This window comes from Lagenorhynchus albirostris, chromosome 14, assembly GCF_949774975.1.
Source record: "Lagenorhynchus albirostris chromosome 14, mLagAlb1.1, whole genome shotgun sequence".
Lineage (NCBI taxonomy): Eukaryota > Metazoa > Chordata > Mammalia > Artiodactyla > Delphinidae > Lagenorhynchus > Lagenorhynchus albirostris.
In genome coordinates this window covers 54,215,405-54,233,211 of record NC_083108.1, presented here as the reverse complement: position 1 = coordinate 54,233,211, position 17,807 = coordinate 54,215,405, and the positions used below count along the sequence as shown (strand labels likewise).

The window sequence follows — 17,807 nt, the reverse complement described above, 5'->3', positions numbered from 1 at the left end:
TTATTTTAGCTAGAGGGGATCACGAGATGGGGGAGGATTTTCCCCTTAGAATGGGAGCGACTTGAGAATGCTGGCAGCCCTCTCACGTAGGGCTGCAGAGAAGGGCAGAGGTGGCAGAGAGGGAGTAGGTTCTCCGAGCAGCCAGGAGGGAGTGGGCCAAGGACACAGACAGACGGGAAGGGTGGGCGTAGAGAGCTCTTTAGGACGGGGGCAGTTATCGGTCGCCGGCTGACTCCATTAAGAAGCAATGGCAGTAACTCCAGGCACCTGACGTCTCTGATGCCGGCCACATCACTGCTCGCCCATCACTCATTAGGGCTTTAGGGGAACTGCGTGGGGGGCAAGTGTCAGGAGAGGGCAGAACACTGAGAGTGTTCATGCCTGATCCCCCTGTTTACTTCATCTCATAGGAGGCAAAGTTATGGTTGAAGATGAGGTAGCAGGGGTCTAGTTGTGAGTGAATAAGAGTCAGAAAAGGAGGGTCAGGGAGGGAGGTGACCAAGACCATCTTGAAGGACTAATAAACAGCTGCAAGAGATGGGCTGAGTTTGGAGCCCATGGGTCTGAATGGCTCTAAACCACACGGCAAAACACAGCTCACAGAGCATCGGGTGGGCCCAGCGCCCTGCAGGCCAGATGTGTCTGGCCTACTCTGCACCTGAAGATGGACCTTGTTTTGCTGGAGCATCTGTGGCTCCCGGGGAGGGTCTGACCCTTGATTTTGCAGCGAGTCTGTTTTCTGCACAGGCTCCGGCAGGATGGTGTAGGCGTCCAGCCTTGGTTAAGGTCCTGTCTTCTCCGTGTGTCTCTGTCATCCAGCAGCCAGTTGGCCACTGTTCTAGCTCTGTTAGGTGGGGAGCTATGCCCAGATAGGCATGAAAATCTGGGGCCCTGAAGAATTGTTGTGGATTTCTTATGCGCACAGACCAAAGGCGTGATTCCCCCACACACTGACGCTTGTCTAAGCCTGCCTGCATGAAAGCCACCAAAAAAAGAGGACGTTCAGTCAGCTCACACTGTTGGGGAGAGACGATGAAGCGTGAAGATTAGCAGGATAAATAATTCCCTGTTTGGGATCATGTCACCTTTTAGTTTCCCAGGTGAATGACCAAGAGCTAAAGAATGTCGATAGGATATAGGAGTTATAATTCCTGCTACATCCTAACAATTTCCATATATGATTTCATTAAATAATCAGCAATCCTATGAAGATAGTATTATGATCGCTTGACAGACAAAGAAAACAGAGTCTGAGAGTACAATACATTCTCCCAAGCTCTGCAGCTGATAAGTGGTATTTCTGACTCCAGTGCCTATTCTCTTTCTGGGATGTCACACAGAGAGGAAGTTAGGAAAGGAAGCAGACCAGGGGAATTAGGTGTAGGCGGCAGGGCCTGGGACGTGTCCCACCAGCCTGTCCACTGCAGACGCTTCACCACTGGTGGGACAGCCAGACGGACCCCTCTGTATTGATAGGTAGTGTCCAGGTTGAAGATATAAATGTTGATGGTGGAGCCGGCATAGTCCGTAAGAACTGGAAGCAGTCAAAGCAACCAGTGCTTCTGGCCTGTCAGCTCTAGAGGCCTAACCCTTCTTGAATATTAAATGCGTATGTTGGTTATGCGTAAGGATATTTTTTTCAAACAAAGGGTCACACATATTTATTCCTGAACCAAGCTACTCATGCAGAAATGTAGAAACAAAGAAAAAAATCATTTTCCCAATAAAACACATCCAACGGTCTAGATAGTCGGGATGTTTTCAGCTTGACATGGTAAGATGCTGGCGACTCTGATACAGTATAAATATGTGTAACACAGTATAAATATATATATAGTATAAATATCTCCCACGCGGTTCCTTATAGACCCAGCTCAGTCTCATCCAGTGTCTCCGATTGGAGCCGGACCAGATTTTATTCCCAGTTTTTATCCAAATCCACTGGGGAAGGGGATGATTCTGCTTTTGTTTCATGGCCAGGAATCCCTTGATCCTGAAAGTCTTGTGACAAACAGATTCAACCACACAGATCGTGATGGCAGAGAGAGGGAGCTAGGCCTATGGATATACAATAAGGGTTTTGACTCAGCAAAAAGTCAGACACGTCCCCAGAGGAGACGGCCTTTGTTTTACTCGGCTACCACTGAACACTTGAGAGAAACTGTTCATTCCCTTCACTCCTGTGCCTTTTATACCACCTCCTTGTTCCCAAAATAAAAATGGTACCATGTGGGGGTCAGTGGGAAGGAGGAGGTGTGCTCTTTTCTAGATGTCTGGGTTTCTGATTGAATGTAGCGAGGAAATTTTAAATCGTGGTTTTCATAAAAGACTATTTTGTCTTTCTCTGCTTCTCATTACGATGCATAGTCTTTCAAAGAAAAAACAAAACTTGAACCTTACACCCGCCATCTCTTTCAAGTGACCCCTGGTTCCTGCATTCTTTTCGTGACTGAGATTTCTTTGTGCGACAGTCATTTTCGGTAGACGTGCTTTGCCCTCCTGCCCTGACGTAGGACAGGGATCAGACTTGCCGAACTTCTGCAAATTCCCCCACTGACTGGTTACAGCTGCCCCCCTTCTCTCCACTGGCCGTGGCTAGAAAGTGTAGATAAAGGAAAGAAATCATGCTCAGAGGCCTTCAGTTGAGTGGATTCAGAACCAATTCTCAGTAAGTGTTGAGGGAAAAGGGCACAGCTGGACCAGGGCCCCAGGGAAGACACTTCATACTTTGAGCCCAGCTTTCCTCAGCTAAAATGATGACATTGGCCCTGCCCCACGGGGTCCTGTGAGGATCACGTTAGATGTGCGCGTGAAAGTGCTTTGAAATACAAGGTAATAGTAATATAAATAGGCAGGTTTTTGCAAAAACCAAACCGTGATGGCCTTTCTGATCTTCCTGGCTTTGTGTGGTGAGCTAATCCAGGCCTGTCCTCTCTGCTATGATCCCCCAGAGCCACCCATTCATCGTGGGATGAGAGGTCTCTAAGCTTATAAGTGGGGGAGTTAATAAAGAGATGCCCACTTCTTACACAGAAGGAATTCAGTTCAACAGCGTTTTGGATTGTTGTTCTGCAGTCCCACTGAGGGATAGACTAACACAGGAGCTGGGAGGAAAGGAAAGGGAGAAAGGAACCTGAAAAAATTCACCATCAGGGTTCTTATAGGCATGCAGGGAAACCAGGGTTCTCTACATGCAAAGAGCGGCAAAGCAAGACAAGGCCTAATCTGTGATTACATGTGATACAAATAGATGGAATAAATCATGGTTAAATGGCATGCCTGGGGTGACACAGCAGAGATTATTATTCTGGAAGAGGCAGAGAATGGGCCCTAAGGGAAATGGATGGTAAAAACTATTAACTACATTTGGATGGAACAATCTGGAAAGACTGTGTGGACCAGAGTGTGAGAAAAAAACCAACTAAAGGAAACCCCAGGGGCACATCTTCCTCCTGGATGGACAGAGACTTAAACCGCCCATTCTAGGCCGTGGGGTCTCAGCTGTGCAAGAGGGGTCACCCCAATCTAACACTCTCCTTTGCTCTCAAGAAGGCCCTTAGCTGTCGCCTTTCTAGGACCAAAGGAGACACCTTCATAAACTCAGGGGTGAGACTGGGATGTTGGTTGTCTGGTCTAGTGGTTTCCTTTAGGGAGGGAGGCAAAGGGGACAGAAGTAGAGAATACTTTGTCCATAGGGCTTCCCTTCACTGGAGACGGAGAGAGGGGAAAAAAAGAAAGAAATAGAAGTTCAGAAGCAAATTTGAAAAAAATTAACATTTGATCCTTTGAGGGAGAGCACATCATGGATGTTTGCTCTCTTGCCCTTTTTGTACTTTCATGTATTTTAACTTTTTTCCAAAATAAAAAACAGTGACATTTTCAAATGATGATTACTATAACAGTTTAGTCCAGAGCCAATTTCATATTGCAATGGATACCCACACAAACCACTTTTGTTGTTGTTGTTCTTTGCTTACTTTCCTTTTTTAAGGAGAGAGACCAAGAGAACTGAAAGCTCTCTGATCACCATTTAAAGAATTCACTGTCCTTTGGCCCAATCATACTTCTTCCCATCCATCCCAATCCAAGTGATCCAGCAGATCCCAAACACGTATAGCCATGTTTGTATTTCTGACGTCCATCTCCCCCACGTCCCCTCACCAGAATGGAATCCACAAGGGCAAGATTTTGTCCTCATCACCGTGTCACATCCATGCAGCACAGCCTGGCACATCGTATGCCCTTATTCAATATTTGCTGAGTAAATGAGTGAATTCCCAGAACCCACAGGGAGTGTCCCTGCACCAGCTTTTGTGTAGATCCCACAAGTCCTTTCAGGCTCCTTTGACATTTTTGGCCTTGGCTTTGAGGGCCAACCCAGCCCCTGCGAAGTTAATTGCCACCACGTACAGTAAAATAGTGAGATGCAAGGCTAACACCTTGGGAGGATGTCCTGTACCTAGGCCTCTTCTGGAACTTTCTTTCACCAGGTTGGGCTGCTATATGCATAGGAAAGGCCCACAGAGGCAGCCTGAATATCTCATTTACGCTTGCTCCCTTATCCTTCTTTTCCTAGCATCCCTGAGAGAAGTACTTTTCTTTCCACCCTGCTGAAGGCTGGTATGGAACATTTTAGAGTAGTTTCAAAATGACATTCAGGGCTTCCCTGGTGGCGCAGTGGCTGAGAGTCCGCTTGCTCATGCAAGGGACACGGGTTTGTGCCCCGGTCCGGGAAGATCCCACATGCTGCGGAGCGGCTGGGCCCGTGAGCCATGGCCGCTGAGCCTGCGCGTCCGGAGCCTGTGCTCCGCAATGGGAGAGGCCACACAGTGAGAGGCCCACCTACCACAAAAAAAGAAAAAAAAAAAATGACATTCAGATTCTTCTTTCTTCTTAATCTCATTTCTTTTTTTTCAAATATTATTTATTTATCTTTGGCTGAGTTGGGTCTTTGTTGCTGCGCGTGGGCTTTTCTCTAGTTGCGGCAAGCGGGGGCTACTCTTCGTTGTGGTGTGCGGGCTTCTCATTGCGGTGGCTTCTCTTGTTGCGGAGCATGAGCTCTAGGCATGTGGGCTTCAGTAGTTGCAGCACATGGGCTCAGTAGCTGTGGCTCGCGGGCTCTAGAGCACAGGCTCAGTAGTTGTGGCGCACGGGCTTAGTTGCTCTGCAACATGTGGGATCTTCCCGGACCAGGGCTCGAACCCGTGTCCCCTGAATCAGCACTTAACCACTGCGCCACCAGGGAAGCCCTTTATCTCATTTCTTTACTAACCTTCAGCCTTTTCTTTTTCTACTTTTTACTTCCATTGGAGTTTACCATTTACTTTGTCTTTTTTACTTCCTCAAAGCCTATGTAACAAATATGAATTTTACCTTCAGAAGAAAAGAGTTATTTCACCCACCAAGTGAGTGTCTAATGGAAAAACTAAACGAAAAAAACCTTTATTAGAGCTTTCTTAAGATCAAAATGAGTTTTTAGTTCTCTGGAAAGGAAAGCGTGGAGGACAAGGAAGTAGGGGTAATCGTCTGCTTGTCCCAGACCTCCTGGTTCATGGAGACAAATCCTCATCTCCTCACCCTGGGCCTAGGAAAGGACACTAGAAATGCAAGTAATCCTGGAGCCAGCAGGGAATTTCCATTCAAGAACGTGATGGTAAAAACCTGAAAAACAGAACGGCCCCGACTCTATTCCCGGTGTTTTTGCTCTCACCAGACCATGCTGAGTGAAGATGTCCCTTGCTTAACTTCCAAGAAGACATCCGAGTTAGCCCCTACCTACATGGTGGGTGTTGCCCAAATGCTTGTTTGCAGCAGTGTTTTCCCCTCATTTGAGAATCACTGTCTTATTCAGCTCATCTTGTTATGCGGTCCATTACAGAGCTTAGGTATCTGGGTGTCATTGAGAGCCATTAGCTCAAACTGTTGAGGTGTATCCGGATACCTCAAGTTTCTCTCACAGTCCCCAGGAGCTGTACAATCCCAGGCAGCCGATTGGAGACCTGGGTTCTAGTTCTAAGCTTTTAGGAATCATTCTGAGATTTGCTGGTGTCACAGTCCTGCCCTTCAGCAAGATCATTCAGAGAGGTTTCCAGAAACCTCAGAGTTTGCCTAAAGCCATGTGTTCACTTAGGAAGTGCCCCTTCCGATCTGTCTCTGACTGATCTGGGACAGGTCCTCCAAAGCATATACCTGTCCCAGACAACCAAGGATACTGGTTGCCTATGAATAATCCAGACATTTTTTTTTTCTCTTCTCTTCTGGGCAGAGCAAGTGTGGGGCCCACAGTCGCACACCCACAGTGGAAGTGTGGAGTCCTGGTCCTCAATAATAAACATTTATTGAGCACTTGCTGTATAATCAGATCCAGTCCTAAGCAATTCACACACATTGCCGCTTTTTTTTTTTTTTTTTTTTTTTCGGTACGCGGGCCTCTCACCGTTGCGGCCTCTCCCGTTGCGGAGCACAGGCTCCGGACGCGCAGGCTCAGCGGCCATGGCTCACGGGCCCAGCCGCTCCGCGGCATGTGGGATCTTCCCGGACCGGGGCACGAACCCGCGTCCCCTGCATCGGCAGGCGGACTCTCAACCACTGCGCCACCAGGGAAGCCCCCACATTGCCGCTTTTAACCTTCACAACAACCCTGCCAGTAAGTAGGTACCCTTAGCCCCATTTTACATATAAGAAAACAGAGATTAGGTGACTTGTCCAGGGCAGTGGCTAGGAAGTGTCCCAGCAAGGATCCTTGGCCAGTCAGGGCCAGTACTCTTAACTTCTGTGGTGCCCTGGGCTGTCTTTTCTGCTTTGGGGTGTTGAGAAAAGGAGGGAGACCTCACACAAGTGATTGATCTGTTAAAGAGGAAAAGGTTATCATCCCAAAAGATTTTACAAACAGATTGAAAAAATGTCAACTCCTAGGCCTGAAAATTTGCTGCCTGGTGGCTCTCAAGGGGGACCTCCGCTATCCCTGGGCAGGTAATCTCTGCACTTCAGCTCTGGTGTGACTGGTGACTTCTAGAGTTCAGAGATGCCCTGGTCACATGTGCGGGAAGGCTGAAATATTTGGGTAGTGCCCAGGGGGTGGGCAGCCGAAATCGTTATCCAGCCTGGCAGCCTTAAACAGAGGAGCAGATGACTAGAAACCCCAAAATGAAGTTGCTTTTCGTTGTCTTCTCAGTCTTTGTGGGGAATGAGGTCAAGAAAGGGAGATCTAATTCCACTCCGAGTCTCAGGCTCGGTACATTCAGAACAAAACTACAGCAGCAAAAACGTTGCTTCAATCCCATAAAATCTCTCCCTGTGAAGATCTCCAAGCGGGCAAGCCCCCCTCGGAGGCTCCCCCGCTCTGGCTTTCTCTGTGGGCGCCGTCTCGCCTTCCTTCCTGCCCGGTGCCCAGTGCCGGGTGGCCGGGCTCCAGCCGTGCAGCAGCCCGGGCCCCACCGGCGTAGGGAGCGCCTCCGGGATAACGAGGAGCTCGGGATGCTCGGGATGCTGGGACAGAGGCTCCTTTCTGCTCAGCTCGCCCATGCGCTGAAAGGTTCTCCCCTTCGACTGCACCGGAGGCAAGAAGTAGCTTGCAAAGAGAGGATTTTCAGCACAGTGCACAGGGAATTAAACCTCTATGCACAATAACGTTGGTCTGTGGAGTGGAAAAGCAGGGGCGGTGCTGGCGTCCCCTAGGCAACGGGCTGACAATGTTCACTCCTTAGACAATCTTGCAACTGGCCATGGCTCTTTCCTGACAGTACCAGTGGCTGAACTCCGGAAAAATAATGAAGGCTATGGATGGGATATGGTGAGTGCCACGAGATTCCCCGCTCCAAATTAGGGCTGCTTTTCTTGTGTTTGAACTCGGATTAGAAAAACAAGCTAGCAGACCATGACTGCTGACACAAATAGATCCATAACTGTACGGCAAACACTTGAAATTCATCCTTGCAGTAAAAGGGAAAAAAAAAAAAAAAGCTAAACTATTTGCGTCCTTTCCTGGTAACATCCAGGGCTGTGATGGAAAACTCCGTTATTCCTAAGAAAGATGCATGATGAGCATGTGTTTTTCTCCAAGTTGGTTTTCTTCTTTAACCCAGGAGCGTCTGTTCCATAGACCGCAGAGCAACGGCCACGACCGGGCTGTGTGTGTGTGCGCGCGTGCGGTGTGCATATCGTTTTCCCTAATTTACTACAGCATAACTTCCTCTTTGCTTTACCAGACTAAGTCTCAGCAATGAGACGTCACGTGTAAACTTCTTGTCTGTTTGCTTTTTTCAGTTCTAGGGAAAATCCGAACTGCAGTTGGCAGTGCCCAACTTCTTATGGCCCAGAAATTCTACCAGTTCAGAGAACTGTGTGAAGAAAACCTGGTAGGTATCCTTACCCATCACTACCATTTTCCCTGCTAGTACCACGAGAAGAACCTGTTGTCAAGACCGGTCCACCTAAAGTAGAACCAAGTCACAGCCCATCGGACTCTCTTACCTGGAATAGAGAGTTTTCTGATGAATCATATATTTCCTGCTTTTCTTAAAATTAAAAATATTTATGTTATACTTAAGTAATCTTTGAAGAAAGAATCCAATCAGGTTAAAACTTCATTCCCCTCCCCTTTTTTGTTCAGTAACTGAAGACTTTCCATTTTCCTGGCCTTCTGATTTCATTATTCTTACCAAACTATGGAGCAGACTGATACGTAAAAAATAATATTACAGCAAAAAAATCATTTTCGTTAATGAGTTTCTTTCTGAAATAGCCATCAGGGCTTATTTTCTTATCAGAGTTCTCTGTTTTAATTCAAGAATCAGAAGTGGAAGGTGTCATAAAGTATAGATTTGATCTCCCTGAGACCAATGAATCATTCATCCTTCTTGGACATACAGAAACAAAATAAACCAGGACAAAGAGACAAAACTAATACTAGCATCAACATTTCTAAAAAATTACCAGCAAAATACAAGGGCAAGAGCTTCCTCACAGAATTTTTTTTAAATGCTACCATCTCTGCAAGTGTCATTCCACAAACATAGCTTTTATTGGTCAATTAATGATCAAGTCGGATCTAAATAAAGAAAATGAAAAGCAACTAGTTTATCTCCTGGAAGGTTAAAAACATGAATCATTTGCAATCTGATTGATCCAGACTATGATTCTAGAGTTCTAACCACATCTTGTTAACAAGGACAAATACAGACCGAATGGAATTTATCTAGACAGGGCTCGACCAAGAGCAGATATAAACCCGGCAAAAGCTGGTGCTCTCCGTCTCTCTTCACCAGGCTTTTCTTTTTGAACCCTCCCCTTGGGGCTATCCTTTCCTTCCTCCTCACCCCCACCCCTGACATCTATAGTTTGTTTTCTCCTCCCTCAGCAAAAATTACCTGACCCTTCTTTCAGCGTCTCAGAAATTCTATTCTGAATTATGAGATAATATATATTAGTAGATGTATTGATAAGTGATTCAACCAATATCTTATTGAGCTTCACTACGTGCCAGGTACAGAATTCCTGCTAATCTGTAAACTTGCGGATGTGTCACAGATCTTTTTTTTTTTTTTTCGCGGTACGCGGGCCTCTCCCGTTGCGGAGCACAGGCTCCGGACGCGCAGGCTCAGCGGCCATGGCTCACGGGCCCAGCCGCTCCGCGGCACGTGGGATCCTCCCGGACCAGGGCCCGAACCCGTGTCCCCTGCATCGGCAGGCGGACTCTTAACCACTGCGCCACCAGGGAAGCCCCACAGATCTTAATTAATATGATTCTTTGCTCTTGTAAAGAATCATATGTAAAAAAGTTCATATAAGGCCATATTTCTCAAACTGGCCAAAAGACACAGGCGGAGACCAATAAGTACACGCTACAGGGCAAACACAGCACACCTTTGAAAAGAATTATAGAAGCAGGAGCAGAAGCGCACTGTGTCCTCAGAGCTTTTAAGTTTATGATCTGGTTAGATCCTCAAAGCAACGGTCTGGAGAATATAGTGACATTATTTTTATGACGGTTCTACCGTTGAGGAAAATGGGCCTGGAAGAGCTCCGTGACTTGCCAGGGCCGCGTGGTAAGAGGCAGAGCCAAGGTTCAGATCCCAGTGTGTTCGACTTCAATCCCTGTAAAGGCCCACCAGGATTTGAGTCCCCTCCTCACCCTGCTGGCTCAGCTCCATCTCCTCTGCAGCAGGAAGCACGGTGGCCTGGTGATGGTACCACTTAGGTCCACAAAGGTGCATTAAAGCAGCACTGAGATCGGTCACCCCAGGCCCAGCTCTGCTTGCTTGAGTTCTTACTCTGAGGAGGACACCTGAGAACACTTGCACCTTGTCTCCGACTTGACTCTCGGGCATAGAATAAATGGATTGCAACAAAAGTCAACCCAGGGACCTGGCCCGCCGTATCCTTCTCAGCCTCTACCACCTCTGACCTCCAAGTGGCCTGGTTCATACTCAAGCGGGCTGTGCATCTCCTTCTGCGCTGGGGTGTCACAGGAGCCTCTGATTCGGAGACTGGCTGAGCACCCAGGCTCTTTCCCTCTGCTTCCCCATCCATCCCCTGGAGGCTGTGTCAGCAAAGACAGTCTTGGTGGGAAAGGAACAAATTACCCGTGTTACAGAGTTAAACGACCTCTCTCATTTCATCGACTGATGCACTAAAACAGTTTAACCAACGGAGCTTGTGACCTAAAAGACTTTGGTGAACTTCAAAGTATGAGCAATTTAGCTTTTAGTTACCAATAAGATAAGGAAATATATTGCAAGATCATAAAACTCCATTTGACAAGTACTTTGTCAAAGCTATTATCTGTCTATTCTGAACCTAGATATTAAGAAACTTTCTTTTTAGTTTACTAAATCAAAGTACTACAGAGAAACCCTCTTGTTAATTCAGATGTCATTAGAATAGAGTTTAACACTGACCCAAATACTTACAAATTTTAGAACTTATTCCAATGATCTATGGGTAGTTTTAAAAGTGTAAGTTTATAAATATATTCTTTACTTGTATTTATTTTGAAGCCAGACCAATAATGCTAGTCCATGAAAGGGGTAAAACGTTCTTTCCAACTTATTAACTTTGATGGTCACCAACCTTGAGCTTCCTGAAATTCTGATGATATTTTCATAGGGCTGATTTTAAAAGTACAAACTGGCCTCCAGTTATTATATGGCATGAGACTTCACAGTCTTTCCAATTGCCCAGATTCCCAGAGGTAACCAAAACGGACCCCTGCTAGAAACTTTTGGCAAGTGGGAGTCCCACCCATCTGCCCATGAATGCCTTTAGCTACTGTTGCAGGTAGTAACCAGCGATGAACACAACACCTTCAGTCTTTAGTTGTTTTTTCTGTCTCAGACCATATAAATGAGTGGTTCATACTTTCTAGTACTTGTCAGGGATATGTGAATGAGGGCAAAGAAAGTCAATCCACAAACCAAAGAATGTTTAATATTATCTAGCAAATGGGTCACTACAGGCATCTATGTGTGTGTATAGACAAGTGTTCTCACATTTGCCATGTTACGTTATGGTCAATTTAAAACTAATTCGCTTCCAAATGATTTTGTCCAAGTACTTATATGATAACATGACTTCCTACATTAGAGATATCTTAATTGTTAAACACACAGTAGTTTGAAAATCCAGTTCTTTTATTACTTATCATTGTTTGCCCTAGTATTTTCACTCAACATGAGTATTAAAATGAACCTTACTTTAGATTCCTTATATGTTCTCTGAGTATGTTGGATGGCATGGAGTTGAATACTGACTCTAGTACCAATACACTGTATTTTTTTTTTTTTGCAAAAGGTATTTTCCTTTAAATATAGCTTTAAATGCATCTTGTCATAGATCATACATTCTGAGATTTTTCAAATGTTTATAGACTCCCTGCCATAGCGTACTGAAGGATGTAATATTAACAAAAGAAGAATTTTACTTTGACGTTGAGAATCACTGACTCCAATGTGTATAAGATGAATGTATAAACTTATCATTTGCAGTGGAATCTTTTTTAAAAAACCAAACTCAGAGAGAGTATAAACGTGGTTGCCAGGGGCTTGGGTGTGGGGGAAACAGGGAGAGGTTGGCAACACGGTACAGATTTTCAGCTATCAAACGAATAAGGTCTGAAGATCTAATTACAACATGGTGACTATAGTTGATAGCAGTGTATTGTATAACTGGGCTTCGCCAAGAGAGTAGAACATAAATGTTCTCACACACACACAAAGATAAATACATGAGGTGATGATGTGTTACTTAACTCGACGGGGGAGTCCTTTCACAATGTGTGTATATATCACATCATCACGTTGCACACTCTAAATATTTTGCAATTTGGTCAATTATTCCTTAAGAAAGGTGAATATGTATATAAGATATATATAAAATATGAAATGAATAAAAGGGCCATCGATAGCCTCACTTCTCTCTCCTATCTGAAAACCAAAAGGAACTCATCCTCCTTGCGTTATTTGAAATATTTGAAAAGGCCGCCTTGGTCCTGTGCTTGTTGTCCTAGATCATCACCTCTAAAGCGTGAATGTTTTTCTTTCTCTCGTACAGAATCCCAGCGCTCATCCAAGGCCCACCTCCCAGGATTTGGCGGGGTTCTGGGACATGCTGCAGTTGTCCATAGAAAATATTAGTATGAAATTTGATGAACTTCATCAGTTAAAGGCCAATAATTGGAAACAGATGGATCCTCTTGACAAGAAGGTAGAACAATGTAGATTTTGTATGGTTCATTTAAAAACCTGCACAAACACTGGACAGTCTAAATAGGCTTCTGCTTTCAGTCTTGCTGTTTACAATGTGAAATGGAGCTGATATCATATTAATTTCATTGTAATGACAATGTTTACATAGTAATCACTTGGGATATTATCTGTAATATGTTTCAGGCATATTTTTAAAGAAAAACCTGTCTGTGTGAATTGGAAAATGGGAATGTGGCTTTTTTTGTTAATTAAACTTTAAGTTAAACCATTTTAGTCACTGGAAGGAACTGCCTCCATTTTGCTTTTTAAACTAAAATAAATGACATCTTCAGTGCACGGTTACATACAGCAAGAGCTCAACTTCCTTACACCCCTAGCACGTGCTTCCGAGAAAATAGGAAGCCCTGCAAACTAACCGACTTTGATAATCATTTCATAAATATAGTAATAAAGAAACCACTGTTGTTCAAGTGTAAAAATATACACACCGTAAAGTTTCACAGTAATCATAAATGTTGGGATTTTTTAAGAGTTTTACTGTTGGTTGATTTGCCCTGGGGAATATCGCTCACTGGGTTCCTCATGCGAGAGCATAGAAGTAAAGACTCAAATGCTTTTACTTGAATTAATAAATGGCAATTTTCACATTTGATTACGGCGGGTCCACCAGGCTTGCCCAGGTATCCAATGTCCACCTCCCTAGGCTGGCCAGGCATTCATGACTTTTTTAACCCTTTGCTTTCCTATGGCCTGAGGTCAGATGTTCCCGAGAGATTCACCTTCTAAATATTAGGCACAGCTATACTTGTGATGCCCTTTTCCGATCCCTGCACCTATCAGAGAGCAAGCCTCAGTCCAATCCATTCTGCTGCTGCCCATTATAATACCAGGGTTCTTGGGGTCCATGGGCTCCCGGGAGAAATCCAGTGCCAACAGCCGGTGCATAATCAAAGGGGCCACCGCTCTCATCACTGTCCCTCATCTCTAATTCTGTCACCATCCACCTGTGGGGTTTTGGTGCGAAGCATCAAAGTACCATTGATGTCTGTGTGGCCTCTCACTGGGGGAGCCAAACATTTGCACTCAATCTAGTTTTCTTTAATCTGGGTTTAAAACTGTCTGCTACGTAAGCTTTTAAATTGGTCTGACTTTAAGAAAACACTACAGATGTACACACATACTGGTGACTGAATTTCTAGAGCTGATCCATCTGATTTCTCACTCATGGATTTTTAAAAATTATAGTTAAAAAATAAAATGTGCAAGGAAAGGAAAATATGACTAAAAAGTTTCCAAAAGATCGACTGAGTTACCCAACAATGAAGATTTTAAACGTCCAAAAGGAGTGAAGCTAAGAATTGATATAGGTAACCTATTGACGCAGTAAATCATTAGTTAACTTGATTTCTAAACCTTCACGCACGTTGTCTGTCATCAGAGCTTTGCATCAGCCCATGAACTGGAAGGGAAACAATGAACAAGACAATCAGGGCTGGTGGACTATGGTTTGCACTCTGTGCTCCCCTTTTTTATCCACACAAGACGCCACCTTAAACAGCCGGCGGGCAACTCCAGTGCAGTACGTTAACTAGGGCTTCACCCAGGCAAGCAAGGAGGAACACAGAGAATGCCCTTTGGAGAATCATGGAATCCCTAATTTAAGATACTTTTCACATTTAGTTTTATGAGAATTAGGGTATTTTATTAAAAAATGAAATCATCAGATTCACGTGGACCTTTGTGCAGCCTGAAAACTCACCATCTTTTTCCCCAAAATCCTTTGTGGTTTAGATTCCCTTCTTTCCCACTGTACTTCTTTTTCCAGCCCAAGTGATATATGGCTTTTGTTTCTGCAACGGCATTTAAAAATAGCCACCCGTTTTCTAGTTTGCTGCTGCTAGGGGGATGAACTCTTTCAGTCTTGTGTTCAGTTTTCATGGCACAGTGTCTGTCCCTGTGATGGAATTGCCCTCTGGGCCGCCACAGTCGCCCCGAGATCCCTAAGGCATGACGGTCCAGCAGGATGTTTTAGGAGCTGACTCCACTACCCGGGAGGGTAAGGAACTGTCCAAGTCCTCCCTCCAGGGTGACCCTGCCCAGTACATTGCTGTGTGTTTGTGTGTGATGTGCAAACGGGTGTAACTCACTGTGGCATCAGCAAAGCTAAACGAACGCGGGCTTACAATCTTCTTCCTCGTTTGGTTGTTTAGGTTTGGGTGGGCCCGAGGAGAGGGCGGGAATGTTTTTAAACTCTGAACCGAGCTCGCAGCCTCCGCCTCCCTCCTTAGGGGGATGCAGAGTTCTAAGAGGCGACCACTGCCACCCTTTCCCATCTCTAGCACCCAGAACAGTCTGGAGCCTCCAGAGAAAAACCGCAGTAAACGTGCTGGGAGCCGCAGTCTTTCAGCAGGCGGGGGGGGGGGGGGGGGGGGGCATTTTACATACCCACATCCTTCCCTTGGAGAGACCTAGTTCTGCCATCCAGCTTTACCCTTGGCCTTAAACTTACCGGTATTTTTTTCCCCCTGCAGCTTTTGAATACGCAAGCCAGAATAATGAAGAAAAAATATATACATATCTATACATGTAAATATATATATATATATACAGTGTGCAGATCAGAACTAACCTAACCACCCTTAGGCTTAAAAAAAAAAAAAAAGTGTGCTAACTACTGACCTATCCCAGTTTTTCCCAAGCTTGTCCTGAGAAGCTGTGTAATGTCCTGAACCTTCTGCTTTGATCAGGAGCGAAGGGCCCCTCCTCCAGTGCCCAAGAAGCCGGCGAAGGGCCCCGCGCCGCTGATCCGGGAGCGCTCGCTGGAGAGCTCGCAGCGCCAGGAGGCCCGCAAGCGCCTGATGGCCGCCAAGCGCGCCGCGTCCGTCCGCCAGAACTCGGCCACCGAGAGCGCCGAGAGCATCGAGATCTACATCCCCGAGGCGCAGACCCGGCTCTGAGGCCCCCGGCCGCCGCGCCCCCGGCCGCCTCCTCCCCGGCGCCCGCCCTTCGCCTTCTTGGCCCGCCCACCCGTGTAGACGCGGCCCCTCTAGGTCACCCGCCATCCTCCGTTCTCTCGAGCTTGTCTGTCCTTAGATTCCAGCAATATCGAACCATAGGGTATCTCAGAAATCCAGGATCCCGGGGTGGGGGGGGTCCCCAGGGGGGTGGTCCCCTCGGGACCTCGCGGACTTCCACCCGAAAGAAACTAGGAAACTAGGGCTCCGATCCCCCTGATTTCCCCGACACGCTTCCTATTTGGGCAAGCAGATGGAACACTTGATTTCCAACCTCAGAAATCACACACCCTGTCACCGGAGTCGGGAAGTGACACACCGAGAGGGGACGCAGAGGGGCTGGGGGGCGGGGGACCAGGATGCGGAATGGGGGAAAGAGAAGCAAACCCTGCGGGTGCCGGGGGTACCTGCGTCGCTCACAGCTGCAAAACTGCCTCACTCTTGTGTCATCAGTCACTGCTTCAGATGTCTCAATCAGCAGAAGATTGTCAATCCGATCTTTCAGGGATATCCATCTATTCTGAAAGGCAATAAAATGAAGATAGGCAAGGCAAGACAAAGGAAGCACTGCTAGTTTAAAAGACTACATAAGGGATTTTTTCTTTTGTCCTATTCTTAAGAAGAGTTACACCTGAAGTGTTTTATCAGCTTTTCTTGTACTATGTATATTATATTGTTGTGATGGTGGTGGTGGGGTCTTTAGGGGAAAGTGTTGGTTCTATTAATTTGTTAGTGTCCATCCTGGGGGCCTACCTAATTACACAGAGCTAAGTACATCTCTGCTTACGGAGTGCTGTACATGGCAGCCGGGCTGCTTTCTGCGAAAAGTTGGGATTTTCCTAGCATCCCCTTGGAATGCTACACATCCGTCTCTTTTAACCCAGTAGTTCATACGGCAGACGTCTGTCTTCATCAGTCTTTTCTCACTGCTCCACAGTCCTAACACACCCCCGAATAAGGATTTTGTCCTGTGTCAAACCCGTAAAATAAGCTTTCTGTCCCAGTAGACATGCTGCCTCGTTCCAAAGAGTGGCCACTTGTCTTGAGGTCCCAGGTAGAGAGAGAAGAAATTTGATCTGCGAGGTTCAGAGGCCACATGGAGGGGGACAGTGTCATGATTCCTAAACACTGAAAGAAACCCAGGCTTTTGGCAGAGAATGTTGATTTCCGTTTTTAGTCCTGATGGATGGCCAGTATGACTTTTGCATCCAGCTCAAGTTATCTTTAAATGCCCTCACTCGTAGCAGTTTAAGCACTTAGAATGAGGTGATCTTAAATGATCACTGGCGTTTTATCCAGCTCCCTAAAGCGTTAGAAATTACCATTGAAAAATGAAAGACTTTTAAAAACATACATCAAATACTCTTGCACCAGAGATGCTTTTTTTAAAAACAACAACAACAACAACACTCTCATAGCCAGGTGCTAATTTAATTTTATTTAAGCAATTAAGAGAGGTGATGGGTTCTGGCAACAACTATTTTCACGGACACATTCTAAAACCACTAGAGAATTCGCTACCTCTCAGAGCCATTGATGCTTTGAGCTATCTTTATAAACAGGGCACAAATGTTTACTGCTGTGGTTTACAAGACAAGGGCTACTAACATTTAAAAACCAACCAACCAACTTTTAACTAGGGTGAACAAAGCACCTTTGAGTGCTTTATAAAATTGGAGCAGACAGAGAATTTGAGCTTCAAGTATTGCTGGTTTTAAAAAGAATACACCTTTTCTTTACTCTGTAGCAGCCAAGGAAGGTCACACAAAGTTTGCATCAAGTAAGGCCAACTGCCACCTTGGGTAGCCTATGGTCTCATTCAACCCTGACAGTGACTCGGAACTCAGATTAACGTGAAGGAAGCCACACCCATTTGAAGACCAGATGTCCCCATCCACAGCTCTGCACCGTGAGGTAGAGATAAGATTTGGATTAAGAAATAGATTTCTAATACGATTCAAGATCATCCTACAATATTTTCTTTGCAAACTGGTTTAGCCCAGGATATTTTAAAGAGAGACAAGAGATGGCCTATTTATCTTGTCTATGTGAATGGTATTTGTATATTCATAAGCTATTTTTGGTAAGA

General features: G+C 45.6%; 1 protein-coding gene across 12 annotated transcripts in view; it reads left to right on the top strand.

Annotated features, from left to right (window-relative positions):
* Positions 1-15,661, top strand: part of DLGAP1 (DLG associated protein 1) — a 320,739-nt gene extending 305,078 nt beyond the window's left edge. For 9 of the 12 annotated variants that reach the window (XM_060120890.1, XM_060120889.1, XM_060120900.1 and 6 more), the window contains 3 exons: positions 8,266-8,357; positions 12,550-12,702; positions 15,452-15,661. In XM_060120890.1, the coding sequence (XP_059976873.1) occupies positions 8,266-8,357; positions 12,550-12,702; positions 15,452-15,661 (455 nt within the window). Of the gene's footprint in view, positions 1-8,265; positions 8,358-12,549; positions 12,922-15,451 lie in introns of those variants that run through there. The other 3 variants (XM_060120897.1, XM_060120901.1, XM_060120899.1) reach the window with 1 other exon arrangement.
* Positions 15,662-17,807: the final 2,146 nt, after the last annotated feature.